This window comes from Zootoca vivipara, chromosome 13, assembly GCF_963506605.1.
Source record: "Zootoca vivipara chromosome 13, rZooViv1.1, whole genome shotgun sequence".
Taxonomy (NCBI): Eukaryota; Metazoa; Chordata; class Lepidosauria; order Squamata; family Lacertidae; genus Zootoca; species Zootoca vivipara.
Window position 1 is genome coordinate 49,934,429 of NC_083288.1, and position 18,546 is coordinate 49,952,974.

General features: G+C 46.0%; 2 protein-coding genes across 4 annotated transcripts in view; one reads left to right on the forward strand and one right to left on the reverse strand.

Moving 5' to 3' along the window:
- Nucleotides 1-3,221: 3,221 nt before the first annotated feature.
- RNF227 (ring finger protein 227) lies at nucleotides 3,222-8,455 on the forward strand. The gene is made up of 2 exons (XM_035137236.2): nucleotides 3,222-3,855; nucleotides 5,056-8,455. The coding sequence occupies exons 1-2, from the start codon at nucleotides 3,270-3,272 to the stop codon at nucleotides 5,106-5,108; spliced, it is 639 nt and encodes a 212-aa protein (XP_034993127.1). The 5' UTR covers nucleotides 3,222-3,269; the 3' UTR covers nucleotides 5,109-8,455.
- Nucleotides 8,456-11,474: 3,019 nt separating this feature from the next.
- The window catches only part of CHD3 (chromodomain helicase DNA binding protein 3), a 59,635-nt gene continuing 52,563 nt past the window's right edge, over nucleotides 11,475-18,546 (reverse strand). For all 3 annotated transcript variants that reach the window (XM_035134441.2, XM_035134442.2, XM_035134440.2), the window contains exons 33-40: nucleotides 17,875-17,976; nucleotides 17,240-17,380; nucleotides 16,845-16,953; nucleotides 15,756-15,888; nucleotides 14,947-15,142; nucleotides 13,704-13,867; nucleotides 13,298-13,424; nucleotides 11,475-12,480 (exon numbers count right to left, since the gene is read on the reverse strand). In XM_035134441.2, coding sequence (XP_034990332.1) covers nucleotides 12,383-12,480; nucleotides 13,298-13,424; nucleotides 13,704-13,867; nucleotides 14,947-15,142; nucleotides 15,756-15,888; nucleotides 16,845-16,953; nucleotides 17,240-17,380; nucleotides 17,875-17,976 — 1,070 coding nt within the window. In that variant the 3' untranslated portion in view covers nucleotides 11,475-12,382. The remainder of the gene's footprint in view (nucleotides 12,481-13,297; nucleotides 13,425-13,703; nucleotides 13,868-14,946; nucleotides 15,143-15,755; nucleotides 15,889-16,844; nucleotides 16,954-17,239; nucleotides 17,381-17,874; nucleotides 17,977-18,546) is intronic.

The following is an 18,546-nucleotide window of genomic DNA, read 5'->3' on the forward strand; positions in this document are numbered from 1 at the left end:
CTTTAAAGATTGCCCCTGAGATGCTGCATGCACGCCCACAATCAAGATCTATCAGACTGCCTGGCACCAGAGACAGAGCCTTGTCATCAGAGGCACCAGATCTTTGGGGTCCCCCCCTTAAAAAAAAAGAAAAAAGTACATATGGCCCTATCTTTGTTTAAATACTCCCTTTTTAAAAAAAAAACTGACCTTTTAAGACATATTTGTTTCAAACTGTGCTTTGTTGAAAGTACCGTGAATCGGGTTTTAAACCGCTCTTTTTCACTTTCTAAAGAACTTATTGATTTTTTTTTATTATAGCGCAAACTAATTGTTCTGCCATCATCTATCCATACGTGTACATTTATAAATAAATCATCATGATTTTGAATGCATAATTCATATGCTGCCATAGCAATTCCTGTTCAAGAATGAGAAATCTTCATATGCATGAGGGGCGAGACTGAATTTCTGCTTTCCCCTTTCTTCACGCAAACACATTATGCTTAGGCATTGCGGCTGCATGCTATACTTTAATGAGCCACTATTTTTCTGTAGGCATATTCATATTGTGCAAATGCCATTTAGCAGTTATTACATTAAAATTGCCACTGTCATTAAGGTTCCCACTATATTTTGGTGCTCATGTGACATGCATCATTGTATGAAAAACCTAACAGAATTCGTAGAGGATTAAAAGTACATCCTTCTGTTTATGTACAGTAATGATATTTCCCCCCAAGCTGCTGGTTGTTTAATAAAATAAGTTCTACAATGTACACATAAAGTGAGCTTCAGATTTCCCGTACTTGCAGGCTACAAAGCACCTGCTGTGTAAATAGAAATCCCAATGTTAAACATTCAGCATTTCCAAATTATGGGCAGGAAAGAACCCCTCAAACCCTGAACTGCTGCCAGGTACCAGTAGTGTAGGCCAGTGCTCCCCAACCTTTTTATCGCCGCGGACCAGTCAACGTTTGATAATTTTACTGCGGCCCGCTGAGGGGGGGGGCGTTGATTGTTTTGTGGCCCGCCGAGGGGGGGGCGTTGATTATTTATATTTTGTTTAGATTGTTTTGATTGAATAATTTTAATTTAATTGTATTTAATGTTCCTTGGGCGGTCTGATACCAATTGATCCACGGACCGGTACCGGTCCGTGGCCCGGGGGTTGAGGACCACTGGTGTAGGCAATACTGAGGTAGATGGACCCAGGCTACAATTATAAGGCAGTTCCTATAGTCCCACAACATTTAGATATACCGTATTTTTCCGTATAAAGTATAAGATGCCCCCATGTATAAGACGCCCCCTACTTTGGGGGACCCCAAATTTAGAAAATGGGCATATGTACTATCTGTGTTTAAGACGCCCCCAGATTTTTAACCTTAAAGTAAAAAAAACCCTAGCCTTATACACAAAAAGTACGGTAATTTTGCCAGGCATTGTACTTTTTGTGCCAGGCTTCATTTGTACTTTTAAAATACGGTACTGTTTTATTTGCTGGGGGGAGGATAAAAAAGAAGTTATCTTATTAAATGTTCTGGGAGGGCTCCTGCCAGCAGCTGAAGACTGTTTTATTCCAACAAGCTTTTGGGAGCTGTTTTTAAGCAAAGGGAGTTTAATAGTGCTATGCTGTTTTTGCTATCCGTAAGTTAATAGATTTGTGTTTACATTGTTTTAATTCTACTAGGTTTTATAAACAAGAATCATAGGAATAAGAAATAATAAACAGGCCAAGCCTCAGTCCCATCATTCATTTATCACAACAAAAATAGCATAATTTTTTTGCAGTACTGTAACAACTACAACTTATGGTTCATTATTAGTGGTCAATGTATATGTTCTTAGTTTGCAAATTGATTTAAACAAAAGGCAAACAGGATATAACAGAGTTAACAGATAACAGTCAACATTGCATACTGGTAGCTAAATGCCTTATGGTTGTGCTTAGATTAAGTATGAGTAATACTCATTTTTCCTCTTATGTCACCGATGAGACAATATAAAATGTTGGTATTTGGTGAACATGGGAATTGGGTTAAGTGAAGATAATAATTTATGTTAAAATTTACATACAGATCAACCAGATTGAGCCAAATGCTGATGTGGTGGATTGTTCCTATCCTGGAATACTGGCATAAATTATGAAATTAATTATGAAATTAATTGGCATCAAGACAAAGCCATTTTTCTTGATCTGTCCACATGTCAACTGTAGTTTATTTGTTAATCTCTCGGAGTCCTGCTAACTGTTTTATACTGATTGTTTTATTGTTGTGCCAGAAATATCTTTCCATTGTCTGGCTGCGTCTTGTCGCTTGTTAAAAACGGCTTATTATCATGTAAATCCAGATTGTTGTCTTGAAATATATTTAATAAAGCTAATTCTGGTTTGAGACTTCCCATTGTTGTTCGGTTATTTTATTAATTTCTTGGAATATCAAATTTCAGAAAAGCTGGATTTTTGGAAATTCCCATATCAGTTCCCATTGATGTTTAAGTTTAAATACTTGTTAACTATTATCTTTTATATTTATTTTTAGCTTTTTGTATTTTAATCTGTGTTGTTTTAATTTTTTTGTAAGTCGCACTGAGTCCCCACTCTCGGAAAAAGGTGGGATAGAATGAATGAATAAATATTATTTTTATTAATGGGGATGATGGTTGTGATGATTATTTATTCATCTATACCCCTCATTTTTCCCTGACGAGGATTCAATGTGTCTTACAGATAAAATAAAAACACGGGGTGGTTTTGTTTTTTTTTTTTTAAAGAAAACCACATACACACAATGAAAATCAACTGGACATTATTGGAATTAAAACTGTACATATAAATAAAACAACCACGATAAAATAATGCATGCTAAAAGTAAAGAAACGGGGTTGCCACACCTTTCAGTTTCGTGGTGCAGACAGAAATCAGACTGGTGTAGCTGCTCTTTCTGCATCACTTTACCAAAGAAGCCTCACCAGTTGGATTTCTGCCTGAGTCAAGCGGTTGCCTCTCCCGCCTGCCCTCCCCGCCCCCCACCAACCGCCTCCCATCTTTTCTCCCGCCTTTTTCCCCCTTTGAAAGAGGCTGGGGAGGCGTGTCCTTTCGCCGCGCGCCGCCCCTCTAGCTCCGCATTGGCTGAAAAGAGCAAAAGGGGCGTGTACCCAAGCGACCGGACACGCTCTCCTCGTGTCTATATATAGAGGCAGCCGGCGAAAGGCGCCCTTCAGTTCGAAGCCTGGCTCGCGCGGGTCAGCGCGGAAGGGGCCGTTTAAAGTCGAGGTAGCGGAGGATGGCCGTGGACGAGCGCGAAGAGGGCGGGGCCTCCGAGGAGCTGGAGTGCGGCATCTGCTGCATGCCTTACGATCGCTGCGGCCGCGCGCCGCGCCGCCTCGGGGGCGCGCACGGCTCGTGGAAGCCCTCCCGCTGCCGCCACGTGATTTGCAGCGCCTGCGTGTGCCAGCTGGCGCGCGAGGGCTGGTGGGAGGAGGTCACGTGCCCTTACTGCCGCGCCGTCACCTCCCTGCGCGAGCGCGGCAACTTCCTCGTGGCCGGCGTCAGGCGCGGGAGTGCGGGCCTTACCGGGGGCGGCCGCCGCCGCCTGGTCCTGCCGCCCATCGACGCCGAGCTCTGGCAGCGCGTAGTCCGCCTCGAGAAACAAGGGGCCGGCGGGAGCAAGGCCGAGGAGCACCTGGGGGAGAAGGAGGGCGACGAGGAGGAGGACGGCGGCGACGCCGAGGCCGGCCAATGGCGCCTGTGGAGGGCGCTAAAGAGACTCCTGAAGGGAGGAAGTGGGGACAGCGATGCGTCTGCGCGGAGCAGGAGAGGGCGTGGCCGGAGCAGGTCCGTGCCCCCCAGGCGGAGACCACCAATCAACCGTGAGTTCCTCTTCTTAGCCGTAGGGGGCGTGGTCTGAATTATTTTTTTAACCGTTACTGTATTAGTAAAACATTTGTTTTCAGTAAGCTTTTTAAAACAGAATACAGTAATAGAAAGCCACAGGGAGTGGGAGGAACAAATAGCCCATAAGGGTGGGAGGAATAAATAGCACAGGAGGCTCGAAGGGCTTAGCAGGCCTCGCTTGTTGACAGGAGACTGCCTTGCCAGGTGCATGAAGTGCTGCTCACCTTGGGGGATGTGTATGCATGTTTGGGGTGGTGGATGTAACACTTTGCTGCAACGTGGCCTCTCCACAAAAGCTTTCAGTTGCCATAAATGCTTGCTTTTTAAGCCATCTTCGCTTTTGCTTTGACAGACTTAACACGCGTGGCCTTCTGAGGTGCTGCCTGCTGCCTCCTGCATCTGACTTGTGGGTTTTGTTTGTTTCTTCTTTTTTTAAAAAAGGAAACTTTCTTGCTTTGAAACTTTATGTAGATTTCATGGATTGACTAAAATGGGATTAGTTGGCCAAGGTTTCCTTTAATTAAGTGGCAGCGCGGTTATAAGCACGGTTATAAGATGTGTCAGTTTGGAGCAAGCAAGCAATCCTGCTGGCCGTGTCCTTAATCTCCATTTTATTGACATCACGGGGTTTATGTATGTTAAACGTCAATGCTTTTTTCCAAAATCCAGGTATTGGAATTCCCACCACCCTTCTGAGTAATACCCCTCCCCACCCTCTCACTATATATCCCCACCCTCTCACTATATATGTGTCTGGTGACTTCTGTTTCAGTGCATCTGAAGAGGTGTGCATGCACACGAAAGCTCATACCAATGACAAACTTAGTTGGTCTCTTAAGGTGCTACAGGAAGGAATTTTTTTTATTTTGGTAGACAAGAGTTATTGGAGATGAGTCCCATCTCCCTCTGGGGCTGGAGTGTACCCCAACGTCTTATAACTATATTCTTAAAAGAGTGTGCCAGTCCCTTGATTGAGCACTTCCTTTCCCTTGCCTCCATGATGCAAAGTTGGGTCAGAGGATGGTGGTTCAGGTGAAACACTTTCTTGCTTTAATATGAGGCTCCTGAATTAGGCTTGTGCTGACAGACATAAGCTTTGGCATTAGCGGTTTTAAATATTTATGGGTCCCCAATTATAGTTTACACCAGTGGCTTTCTTTTTCTCTCCTGTGCAGCCTATGGCCCTGAAATAAAGGACTTGGCACTCATGACTTGCTACATCATCTGAAAAGTGGCTGGCTTGGAATCAACAAGCTTTTATGAGCCTGCTACATCAGAAGAGTAGCCAGCTTGCACCTTCAAGGCTTTGATGAAGCATCCCTTGTCCACCCATGGGGTGTCCTTTCCCTGCAGCACGTGCAGGATGACTGAGGTGATGCCTGTTCTTCTGGTTACCATGCGACAGATTTTCACCATGCTGCTCAGGGAGGTGCTATTCCTTATGACCCAAGAAGAGCTAGAGCAACTCTTTCATCCCTTCTCCCCTCACAGCTTCTGGAGCAAAGTGTGGAAGATAGCAGCAGAAAGTGGAGGATGGCCTGTCACGTGATACAAGATTACATCTCTTCTGGACTAAGTCCGTGTCTTGAAGGCTGACTTGCAGTCAATTTATCTTGCACATAGGTTGTTTAACATGGTTCTGAACCATGGAAAGTTTTCCATTGTCTATGTGCCTTTCAAAAAAACTGAGGCGGCATACATTTCTGAAAGTACCCTCCTATGTGCACTCTGGCAAAAATGGGATGGATGCAGCCAAAATTGGATGGCTTACAATTTGAACATATATTTTTGGCACTTGTAATACTTTGTTTTCCTACTGCAAAGTAGCCATTTTAACAAAATTTAGCATGTGCCATTGTATGAAGAGATCGAGGGTGGAAATACCGTGCCTTGCAATCCCTGTGTGTATGTGTATGTATATTTTGTTTTCAGCCTTGCAAGCTACATCTTTCATATTTGGCTTTCTTTTTTTTACCCTCAGCATACCTAACAAATTTGGTTAAATGACTTCATGGAAATATTTTGGTATATTATCCAGTTCTTACTAAGGATCTCCCCCCCCCCCCCGTTGCAACATGTTTTTGACACAAAGTTGAGGGTGTTTCTTAGTTTATCAGATGAGTAGCTGAAGTAAAAGTTTATTTGACCAAAGGTCCTTTGAGAAGACCATCCAGGCTACAAGCAGGGCTCATAATCCTTGTGACTGTTGGTTTGGCTTGTGCTTCCTCTGACCAATACCATTTTCTTTTGCTGCATTCATTACAAACTACAGAACAGATTATGCAGGCTCTCCCATGTTGGAAATCTCATATGTGAAAAGTATCAGAAGAGGCAGTCGGCCTCTCCTAGCTAGATACTGTGTTTTTCCTGACAAGGAAATTATTTAAGTGTTTGTTTGTTTGTTTGTTTGTTTTAAGAAGCATTTCTGTGAAATGTATTTGGCATACTTAATAATTTCATATTTATAATTCTTCCCCGTTTTGCCAATTGTAACTTATTTAATTTTAATAAAAACCCAAGAGTTGAACTATTATTTTAGTGGTTATCTTTTTGGTTTTGTAAAAAGCCCCTTAGTCCCAAACACAACAGTTAAGGACGTCACCAGTTGAATTCTGACCTACACCTCAATTCCAAACCTTAGCAGCCAAACAAAACCCCTCAGACCACAGACTACCAGCCTTTCCACAGCACACTGTTTGGGAATCATTTTACCAACCTAAAAGATTTATGGGCCTTTGTTGATATAGGGCAGGGGTCAGCAAACTTTTTCAGCAGGGGGCCGGTCCACTCTCCCTCAGACCTTGTGGGGAGCCGGACTATATTTTGAAAAAAAATATGAACGGATTCCTATGCCCCACAAATAACCCAGAGATGTATTTTAAATAAAAGGACACATTCTACTCATGTAAAAACACCAGGCAGGCCCCACAAATAACCCAGAGATGCATTTTAAATAAAAGGACACATTCTATTCATGTAAAAATATGCTGATTCCCGGACCGTCCGCGGGCCGGATTTAGAAGACGATTGGGCCGCATCCGGCCCCCAGGCCTTAGTTTGGGGACCCTTGATTTAGGGGGCCTAGCCCTGCCTTGAAACAAGCCTTTGTCTTGGGTCAGCAGAATGTAGTGACCCACCTCCTAACCAAGCAAGAACTGAGTGTTATCTAGCATCAGCACTGCTTTGACATGGCAGCAAAAACCTTGAAAATGGGCAGGACTGATACAGGTTGTAGACCAGGCATGTCAAACATGCGGCCCTCCAGCTATTTTGGCCTACAACTCCCATGATCCCTAGCTAGCAGGACCAGTGGTTGGGGAAGATGGGAATTGTAGTCCAAAACATCTGGAGGGCCTCAGGTTTGACATGCCTGTCGTAGACCAAAATAACTGAAAGGCAGTTGTCAAAGGGTGCTCAGGGTCCAAAAGGTTTGTGAGCTCTTGAGGCCGGGTAGTGCCCTTCATCCTAAAGCTCTCAAGGTGAGGAAAAGATCTAAATTTGGAGGAAGGTGGATGTAAAAGACTTACATTTGGTTTCTTGTAGGAGTGGGGCAAATAGTTTGCAGAATTTTTTATTGATTACATTTATATCCCACCTATTCACTTAGGAGCTCAGGATGGTAGACATAGTTTTCCCTCTGTTTCATCTTCACAACCCTGTGAGATAGGTTTGGCTGAGAGGCATTGTGACCCAAGATCACCAGGTGAGCTTCATGGCCATGTGTGGAATTGAACCCTGGTTTCTCCAAGGTCCTAGTCTGACACCTAAACCACACTGCCTCACTGCATTCAAGAGAGCTTGACAATACAGTACTGAAGGTTTGGCTAGCCAGGTGGCACCTGCCATTTCCCAACACCTTGAGTAGATAAGACCTCTGTGTGTTCCCTGCAACCTGCAGATTCTTCACCTGGGTGACTCAGGTTGCTGCATTCCTTGCTTTAGCACACCTGTCCCAGGCTCTTTCCAATTCTAGTTTCCCCATCGAGAGGATTGCAGCAATTTCCAAGCCATCATATCCTGTTTAATCATCACTCTGGACTCTGCAACCAGCCTCTCTCCCATGACTAGGGACAAGGGCTGCTTTTAATGAGCCTGTGTGGGTGGCATCTGCATGACACACTCTGGCTAGTCCACCCTAGCCCACAGCCAGCCAGACACAAACATGCTGCAAACGTGAGGGATGTGACTCAAACTTTTGGCGGCCAAGGAACCTCATTTTGGAAATGAAGCTGGAAATTGCCTTGAGGCAGTGGCATGTGATCAGGAGAGCAACCTGTTAACAAGCCAAGCCCAACATGTGAACTGTGAGTCTACAACTCCAAAGGAGAATTTGGGGCAGGATTTGGGTCAGCTTTAAGCCTAAAAAGGGTTACACTGATATACCTGAAGTGCCACAGAAGCTGGCCTTTTTTTCTTAAAAAGTAAGACACGCCTGGACGTAGCTGATTCCCATGGTAAACAATGTTATTGGGAGCTGTATCTACTTTGTGTTATGCGAGCCCACCATTTGTGACTGGTGCCCCCATTGGTCCAAAAAGGTTGGCAACTCCTGATTTATGGCACTAGTCCTCAAACATTTTCAGTCCCAGGACACACTTTCAACCCAAAGTTCCTACAAGGGTCCTACTTTTGATTTTTTTTTACACTATATATAATTACTGTGGGAATGTTGCTGCTGTGACCCAGGAGTTGAACAATGCAGAATTCATCTAGCAAGTGGAGCTTTTTGCTACAAGTTAAGGGTTAATATTGATACATGGAACAAGGTGTCTTGCTCAGTTTTCCTTCCTGTACTTGTTAAAAAGTAGGAAAGAAACAATATGAATACTGTATTGAATGAATGAATATTGAATTTTCATAAAGTATGGGAGGTACATAATGTGTTGCTATTAACTGAATCCATGTGTGAGATTGGCTTAATTTCAGAAATAACTCAGGTGAAAGTCATGCAACCTGTTGGTGTGGACCCCACTGGTATAGGTAATTCTCCAATTGCCTGGCAGCGTGTGACTGGGGAAAACATTAACCGATAATATGTCTCAACCTTATTGTCCCCCTGGGGCTAACTCATGGTGTTCCCTGTTGAATAGATAGAGAACTGTAGAAATTGTAACACTGTTAACCCTTGGGGGAAGGAAAATGGAGGTAATTTTTATCTTGAATGGTGTTTTTTTAATAGAACATGAATAATTTTCTTCAAAACATGGTGCAAGTAAGTTCACAATCTAATTGACAGAAGAGTCTATTCTGCCTCAGTTTGTTGGGTATGTTTTAGCTCTGAATTACTTGACTCTTTGTTCTACAGGTACCTTGGTTTACAACCGTAATCAGTTCCGGAGGTTTGTTTGTAAACCAAAACAGGTTGTAACCCAAGGCGCGCTTTCACCAATGCCCCCCCCCCCAAATTTGTTCGTAATCCCCCCCAAAAATGGGTTGTAATACAAACAAGTTGCAAAATTTTGCTTTTTGTCTTTCTGGTTTTCCAAACGCTGCCTCCTCTCAAAGGTGAGCTTGGGTCAGCTCTTGGTAAAATCTCCCATGCGAGTTCATTCATTTTAAGAAGCTGGTGATTAGTTGAACTTTCAAAAGGGGAGTGGGGTGAGTAGACTTGGGGGAGTGGGGTTGCCAGCTGAAGTTAGGCGTGTGTGTGTGTGTGTGTTAGAAGTAGAGATCAAACTAGTGGAGAGGAACAAAGACATTGCAGTAAAGAGTAAAATATCAGGCATCCACTACCAATCACAATCCATTTTGAATGGACACACCCTGGGTTGGGAATGAGTGAGTACACTAGGAAATCATACAAGTGCCGCCTGCAATGTAGGAGGAATGGCCGTAGTTTTGCATGCAGAAGGCCCCAGGTGCAACGCTCACATCTCTAGGCAGGGCTGGGCAAGACTTTGGTGTGAAACACTGTCGAACTATGGTACTGAGCTTGCTAGCCCAATGGTCTGACTAAACATCATGGCGCTTCCTAGTTTCCTCTATTGCACCAATAGGAATTCAGCCAAGCAGCCTTCCCCCAACCCGGTGTCCTCCAGATGTTTTGGGTGGCAGTGTGACCCTTTAAAAAAAAAGCAGTTTGTGCCAGAAAAGCTGTGTGTTCAACAGTTTGGCGGAAGAAACCCCATGTAAATTTCTTTTTGGTAGTGCTCTTACAATCTGTGACGGGTCAGGACAGCTGGGTGGGTGAAGACATCAAAGAGGCTACCCTGATGAGAGATGCTCCAGATAGCTGAACAGAAGGTTGAAAGAGCCTGGCTGCCTGTGATTCTCGTTCAGTCCCTTCACAGAAGCTGTACCTTGCCATGGCTTTCTCAGAACTTCAGTGGCTGGAACGAAAGGTTAGATTTTCCTGCAGAGCTTTTCGCAGAGGGTTAGGCTGACCTCTGCTGGTGGGAAGGGTTCCTAGCTTGTGCCATAAACTTCACCACTTGCTGCTTTTTTTTAGTCGTCTTCTTTTCTTTCATAGAATTTTAGACCACAAGGCTCATCTAGTCCAACCCCCTGCAATGCAGGAATCTCTTGCCCAATGTGGGGCTCAAACCCATGACCCTGAGATTAAGAGTCTCATGCTCTACCAACTGAACTATCAAGAGCTTTCAAGAGTGAAATCTCTAAACGGCCTATATGGCTGCACTGAAATGCAAAGCCAGGCCATCTTCATTTTTGGTCCCCTCCTGCTTTGCAGCTGCGCCACACCAAGAACCTCACTTGGACCCTGCAGCTTCCTCCTGATGTCCCAGAAATGGGACTTGCTGGTGGATGGCCAGAGGCTGAATTTGGATATCATCTCCTTTTCTTCCCCATTGCCAATCTTTAGTGTAAATGGTTGAGAGCATATAAAACAGCAACCTTCTCCTTCCATGCATAGTCCTGAGCAATCTCAAGCCTTTTTGGCATCTGTATTGCACTCCTTGACTTCAGGCTCAGAGCCCAGGCTCTAAAATGCCCCAGGCCCTCGCCCTCCTTCTGCCAACAGGTAAAGAGCACTGGATCTACATGGGTCTTTGCCTGCATTTCAGTCATTACTCATTTTTCTTAACTGGCAGCTGGCTTCATTTATGGGATTTGCCTGGTCTTTTTTTGGCTTGTAGATTGCCACTTGCCTTAACGTATGTGTTTTATTGTGGGTGTGAGCTGCCATTTGCACCAAGAGGAAAGGTGGGAGGAAACCTGAATGAATGAATAAATAAATAAATAAAATCTTGAGCTGTTCCTACATATCCATTTTCTCCTCTTCAATAACAAGGGCTGAATTTTTCAAAAATCCTCTGCACAAGAAAGGCAAATGCTGCTATTCACCCCATTTCTTCAAGCCTTGTTTCATCTGTTAACAGTCGTGCATGGAAAGGTGCGTACATTAAATCCATATTTTGCAAAGCTCAGCACACACAACTGCTAACAAGTTTCATGTCCAATGCTTATGTTTACCTTTTTTAAATGTGCAAAGCAACCTTTTAGATTATGTGAAAATGACACAGAAACTGCAGTGGAAACAAATGACTCAACAGCAAACCTAGCCTCCCCTTTCAAGCACTGGCAGAGCCCCATTTCTTCCAAGCCACCCACACAAAGGAGGCACAACGCACCCAGGTGATGTAGCCAAGGAAACAGTGCCTTTATTCTGTAAGATTTAAACAAGAAGTGACTTGAGATCCGGCAACAAAATCCAGGAGCGCAGAGCTAGCTCTCCTGTTGCCCCTTCTCCCTGTCCCCCTCTCCTCCAATAACTTGCTTCTAAGGAAGAGGCTGGCAGGAAGGAGGGGTAAAGAGGCAGCCCCCTTGCCCGTCTGCTCAAAGCAGGGGACACTCCTGGGAGGGGTGCACCTTCGGGATCTGGCTTCCCCATTCTTCCAGATGCAGGAAGGTGGTGGTGGAGTTTGCTCCCCACACTATGCGTTCTCAGAACAGAACATGGCTAGGGAGTGTGTCCCCCTCCCCAGACTGCCCCATTATCGCCCCTGCAAGGGGTCCAAGCACAAGTGGGAAGGGGGTTAAACATACAGGATGAGTGTGTATACATTATATATATATTCATATTTATAGAGTCACTTTGCAGTGCTTCTCAAAGGTTCAGCACTGCCAGGAACTAATGCCGCAAGGCAGGCAGCCCCCTCCTCTGTCACAAGCAGGAGACTCCAAAGGTGGAGCCCTGGGAGCCTAATTCCATTCCTGCTTTTCCTGCCCGCTTAAAAGCCTCTGGCCAGGAACAGAACCCAGGTGGGCCCTGGCTCCCAAACATTTCTCCCCGGCTGGTTTTGAGACCTGCCTCCCCACACCCAAGATGGGAGAGAGGAGGTGCTTGGGAGACAGCAACTAAATCTAACACAGGAGGTTGAGGTGGGCATTATTCACCCACCCTCCCCACCGCCCAGGCAAAGCCACCAACGTGATCAGAAAATAAAAGAGGAGAGGCTGGAGGGGAACCATGTGCCCTCCCTTCTGCCAGAGGCAGGACCTGTCCAGAAGCAACCAGGTGGGCAAGTTAGCCCAGCTGCCCCATCAGTCGTCTATGCAAATCACCTCCCCACTTTTCGCCTCTTTCTTCTCCAGGCTCTCTCCTTCTTTTTCCTTCTTCACAATCACAGGGGGACCATTGGCTGCAATTACACAAGCAGAGAGAGAAAAAGGCAGGGTTAGCTAGAGGAATGACTCAGACATGCAGCTCCCAACTCTTGCCTGGTGCTCCTTTTTGCCCACTGAAGAAGGAACAAGAGAAAGAGGGCATACTGGTGATGAGAGCCATCCCCTGCTATGTCGCCACCATTACATAGCTCACCTTTGACCACAGAAGCTGCTGTTTTGGCATGCAACCACAAAACACACTTCTTTCCCCGCCCACATGTTCTAATCTTTTTAGAAAGCCACCATCAGCATCAGAAAGGAGAAAAAGAGGCAACGCCTCAAAATGGTATTGTGCAGGGGGGGTGAAATTTAATAAAATCATAAAATGCTAAACATATTTTGCTGAATACCATTTTTTAGGGGCACTGAAAAAAACAACCAACCATATATCCCTGATCAACTTCCATGTTCTGACATCCTTGAGCCAAGGAGAGAAGCTACGATTGCTGGACTTTCTTCAACACCTATTTATTGACCTTTCTACTCCCAGACTACCCAGGAATCTTCATTCCTTGATGGGTTTCATTGTTAAGTAGGTATGAGTCTGGTTAGTGACTGGATCGGAGAATGCCATCTAGGGTCCCATGTCAAAGACAGGAATGCCAGAATATCAAAAATGCTCATTCTGATTTGTTGCTCTAACAATGTATTTTGGTCTGGGAAGGAGACAAAAATTTCCCCCTGCTGGTCCCACAATTGGGGTGGGGTGGGGTGTGTGAACTGTGATCAGAGATCCCACATGCAGTTTCAATTTGCCCTTGCCTGCCCTTTCCCCACTCACCCACAACCAACCTGTGATGAAGGAGCCAGTTGGCATTTGGCTGTAGTTGGCACCCATAGTGGGGAGCGTTCCGCCAGGGGTGGCACCAAAGGCGCCCCCAAAGCTCGGAGGGGTGGCATAAGGCCCAGGGGGGAAGGCCTGTAAGAAGAGAAGAAGAAAAGAAGAAGAGGGAGAGGGCAACTGAACTCCAGCTGCAATGCAGAGAAATCCCACAATAGAACAGGTGGAAATAAGTCTGTCTAGAAGGACCATCCTTCCAAGTCTTAAAAGTTTCACAACCTGTTTTGTCAGTTGTGTTCCAGGCTGCCTTCACACCAATAGAAGCAAAACCATGTTAGGCCCTGTTGTGAGGTGCCCTCCACCCCACTTCACTGGCCAGTCAGGGAAATGTGAGTGGAGCAGGGAGCAGATGGTTACCGGGGCAGTCTGTGTCTCGTTCCCCTTGCTTGCCAAGCGGCTGAGGATGCTGCGTTCGGACATCTGGAGGCGGGCAGCGATTGGAGGGATGCGAGAGAGCGTGGCTGGCAGGCGCGTCACGTCTGCTTTCATGTCACTGAGAAGCTCCTCAAGCTGGTTCAGCACTGGCAGGAGAGAGAAATGAGGAGACAGAAGGAGAAAGAGACCGGAATCTGTCAGGGGGGGCAGAGCCCAGGTTAACAGGAGACCTCTCCTGGAACCCAATAAACCCTTGCCAAACCTATGCTGCATTTCACCAAGTTCATGGAGGCTGGGGGGGATGGCGTGAAATCTGCTCCTGAGCCAAACTCACTCCATGGACACTCCCAAAATGAGCTAGAAGATTTATCCACTCTTCCTGCCCAACTGTCATAGAGAAGGGATTCGGCTCACTTGCCAGATTGTTAATCACCAAGTGGAGAGGAAATACAGTACTCTCCCAAGGGACAGCTAGCAGGCACTGGAGACTCCCGGATGAGTCCAAGCAGATGGAGGGAAATGAATGCACCAAGATGGAAGACTAAATGCAAGGGATGCTCACACAGTACTTGGGAGGGTGGGGGACACACCAGAGTAATTCACAGGGAAACAAACCAGATATACTTGAGAAATGCACCAGAGAGAGCAAAATATTTAAGAGACACATGGATAGGGACAAATGTGAACCAGTGCTACTCACAGAATATTTGATGGAGAAATACACAAGCGATACTTAAAAGTGCATGGAGCCAGGGATCTCAGAAGCGCTCCATGTGAAACTCAAGAGAATTTTATGGGGACTTAAAAAAAGGAAAGATACATCAAAAGCACTGAATATGATTGTGTAAAAGGACAGTCTGGAGGGTATATTCCACTGCTACACCGAAAGATACTCAGCAGTCATGCTTGGGACAGAGAGGAGAGGGGAAATGTTCAGAAGATAAAAAGATGTTTTGCAGATGTCCAGCAAGCACACAAAAGATTGTTGGCAGATACTCAGAAGATATTTGTGGATACTCCATGGATAGACCAAAGCAGATACACCAGAGATACACAGAGCAGGATCAAGGAGACAACTGTACACAGCGGCTTTTCTGATCACAACCGCACTTTAATGGATTCAGAATGTCGTACAGAAGGACGCAGCACAGAGGCGCGGGGGGTGGGGTGTAGGGGGTTCACATGGACTGTCCTCTCCGGGCCCTCCTACCCGCCCGCCTCTTACCCTTGTGCAGGACGGCGTTGGCAGGCTTGTTGCCAGCCAGAGATTCCTTGGACAAGTGCTGGTGGCTCTCGGCCAAACACTCCACCTCGGCAAAGCGGGTGTTGAGGGCCATGGCCGGGTGGCTGGGGTCCTGGGTCATGTTCAGGTAGGCAGCTCTCCGCAGCTGCTCTTCAATCACCAGGGCTTGCTCCAGAAGCTGAAGGAAGGAAATGGAGAGAAGGAAAATGAGGTGCTATGAAAAACTGTCATTTGGCCCAATGTGGCTTTCCTCTCAAGGTAACCAAAACCAGGACTGGGCAATAATTTGCAGATTCTTCAGTATTAATTAGTTTAAACAAATCCAGTTAATTCTGACTCTTTTAAGTCACAAGGAGGGGAAGGAAACTATGCAGAATCCTGAAGTACCCCTGAAATGCTTATACCTCCACTGCCCCACTTTAAGGATTTTAGGTTCTCCCCAGGCATTACATTCAAACTTATTTTCATAACCATAAGGACTAGAAACCTGTTTATAAAAGCTGAGATTATTTTGCACCCCAAAATACATTTGTGATTGTGGAAATAATGTAATTGTCTGGATATACGCCTGGTTTATTTCAGAAGCCACTGACATCGTCGTTGTCCTCAGATCGGCAACCTCTGGTTACACTGCCAACGTTAACACAGCTTCAACTTTAGCTTCAAAATGCTGAAAGCAAGCTTTTGAATTACACAGACTGCTATGCCTGAAGTAGTCATGCTCTATGACTGCCAACTGGCCCCAAGCCCTTGATTCTATTGTCTGGTCCCATCAATTCATTCATCCACACCTTGAATCTTCTGGCAAGGAACTTGTTCTTCATCTCCAAAAAGTTTCCCTTGTTGGCTTCGGTCTTAAAGGGCTCATTGATGATGGCGAACTGGTTGTCATTCTGGATATCCTGCCAGCGAGCGTAGCCGTGACTGTAGAGAGGTGCAGGGGCATTAAGGAATCTTGCACAGGCCACAGGGAACCCACTGCCACTTCCCAGCAAGGCAGGGGAACAAGGAACTGCCTGGCATGAAGTCACAGCCTACAGCTTATGGTTCAGCATGGTTATCTACCCTGAACCAAGAGGCCAGAAAATGCCTTTCCCAGCCCTGAGGCTATGAGTGAAAGTTTGGATCTGCTGTTCCCTGTCAACTCACACAGCTCCATAAACAGAACAAGCATAAAACAGCAAAAAACAGCAAAAAAGCATTTAAACCTTTGTTTTCCTCAGAAATACAGGAATGGAGGAGGTGGCAGACTTTGTCTGAAATATTAAAAGACACCTGGGGAATAAGTCCCATTGAGCCCTGCTGGGCAAACATGCTTGGGATCATAGGGCATGATTAGGAGAAAACCTTTTGGGCAGATGACTGCCTATGGAATGTTTCCTTTCAAGGCTGGAAGGAGAAGATGCTGGGTCCAAGTACCTGCCTGGCAATGCTGGGTCCAAGTACCTGCCTGGCAATGGCAATAGGCTCTTCTCCCATGCTAGGACTCTTTTTCTCCACTGTCAGCAGCATTCAAGAGGGGGAAACACTGAAGTCATATTTGCTATACAGAACGCCAGCAGCAGACATTCCTAGCACAGAGAACAGTCGCTGGGTCTTTCCCCTGCTCTAGACAACTGTTCAGAAGGTGCCAAATCTCCCTTTGAATCTGCCAGTGGCCAATATTGGAGGAGAGTGCCATAACCAAGCCCACTCCAAGGTTAGGCACTAATCCTATATTTCTGTTATTCGTCTCTCTGTACTGTCACATCTCTTGCCAAGGGCTGCACCTTTCGCCAAGGAAGAGCTCAAGTAGGGGTTTCCAGGAGGTGAGCTTGGCACTCCTTACTTGCCAAGAATCAGCACACACACACATACTACTCTCCTGGGTCAAAGGATACAGGACAATGCCTGCCAGTAGCCAGTAGTCATGTCGGCGGTGCCAGATCTCGTTAAGCTTACTGGAGGAGATGGCGGCTCGCTCCTCGTTCTGCCACAGGGTGTGGAGTTCTGAAGAGAGAGGGGGGAAGAGATGTCCACAGTCAGTGCTACTCTCAATGAACTCCTGACAAAATCTGGCACCCAATGTTTCAAACAGTACACGTTACTTCCACACTAAGTGACCTAGTTCACACATTATCCACTTAAGAGAGAGAGCCTCTTTCCCTAGTTGGTCCAAACAAGGGAGGGGGCCGCTCTCTACACACCCACAGACACACACACTTGCCAGGTCACTCTCTATACCAGCACAGGCTCATCTCCACATTGTAGGTCTGCATCTGAAGCCAAAACATACCCGTGAAGCCACCATCGGCTATGTTGAACATGAATCGGGGCTTCTCGGTCTTCTCCTCCTTCTTGCCATTGTTCCGGTTTTCATCTTTGATGCTGCTAGCTTTGGGCTCTTTTCCAGGCTCCCTCTCAGCTTTTGCCTCTTCTTGTAAGAGAGAAGGTGAGAACAGGGAGATGAAAGAGGCCCCCAAGCCCTGAATTCTCCATCCGCCTCCTGTAGATTCTGTGCCCCACCCCCAGGCTTCCACACTGGAGGTCGGCAAAATTCTACATAAGCCACACCCTCAAATCTAAGGCCTCCCCTTCCTCCCTCCCTGGAGGCTATGTGGAGTCACTCTGCACACGTCAGGCAATTTCTGGAGTGGGAAGGGGGATCGGAGAGACTGGTGATATTTGTCCTTTCCCAAACAGCACCTTCAAATCCTGCCATCAGGCCATTCCCAGAAACCAGAGCAAGGCAAAATGGGGGGGAGGGGGAATTAAAAACTGGAAAGTACCACATGATGCCTTCCCAGTGAGAGTCTTAAACTGCTCATTTCCCCCAGCTTGCCTAACCCCTGGATGGTGACACAGTACAAGCCATTCAACCACAAAATGGGTTCATCACTCTACACTTCTGCCTCATAAAGGCCATGTTACCTTTTTTCACTTCCTGTGCCTCTCCCTCAGCCTTTTCCTTACTCTCGTCGCTCTCTGTGGGTTTCTCATCTGCCACGAGTTTTTCAGAATCAGCATCTGGAACTTTGGAAAGTGAAGGGGGAACATTAGGTATGGGGGTGTCACTTGGAGTATCTGATGTCATGCAATGCTGCATAGGATCTTCATTATACAGTGGTACCTCGGTTTAAGTACACAATTGGTTCCGGACGTCTGTACTTAACCTGAAGCGTACTTAACCTGAAGTGAACTTTCCCACTGAAAGTAATGGAAAGTGGATTAATCCGTTACAGATGGGTCCGCGGAGTACTTAAACTGAAAATACTCAAACCGAAGCGTACTTAAACTGAGGTATGACTTAATCTGTTACCATTTCCCCCCAAAAGGAACAGCCAAAGTTTCTTGTCCTCTTTGAAAAGGGAACATTGGTTGCTTATCATGACAAGTGTAGGGGGCCTCCCATAGAACTATCAGCACTACCTCCACAAGACCACCACACACCATCCAGAGAAGATACAAGCAAGGTGGACGTTTGGTTGGAGTTCCCACTGATGACAAGGTCTTCTCAGGTCCACATTCCTTGACAGTAAAGAGCAGGTGAGGATACCTGAGGCACATTTGCACCTTCCTTTTATTACTCACTGAGCCTTGCCC

Bases quoted from the DNA above. Each gene is read 5' to 3' on its own strand.
- RNF227 (XM_035137236.2), top strand. From the start codon at position 3,270: ATGGCCGTGGACGAGCGCGAAGAGGGCGGGGCCTCCGAGGAGCTGGAG. The intron at 3,856-5,055 runs GTGAGTTCCTCT...TCTCCTGTGCAG, and splicing joins GCGGAGACCACCAATCAACC to CCTATGGCCCTGAAATAAAG.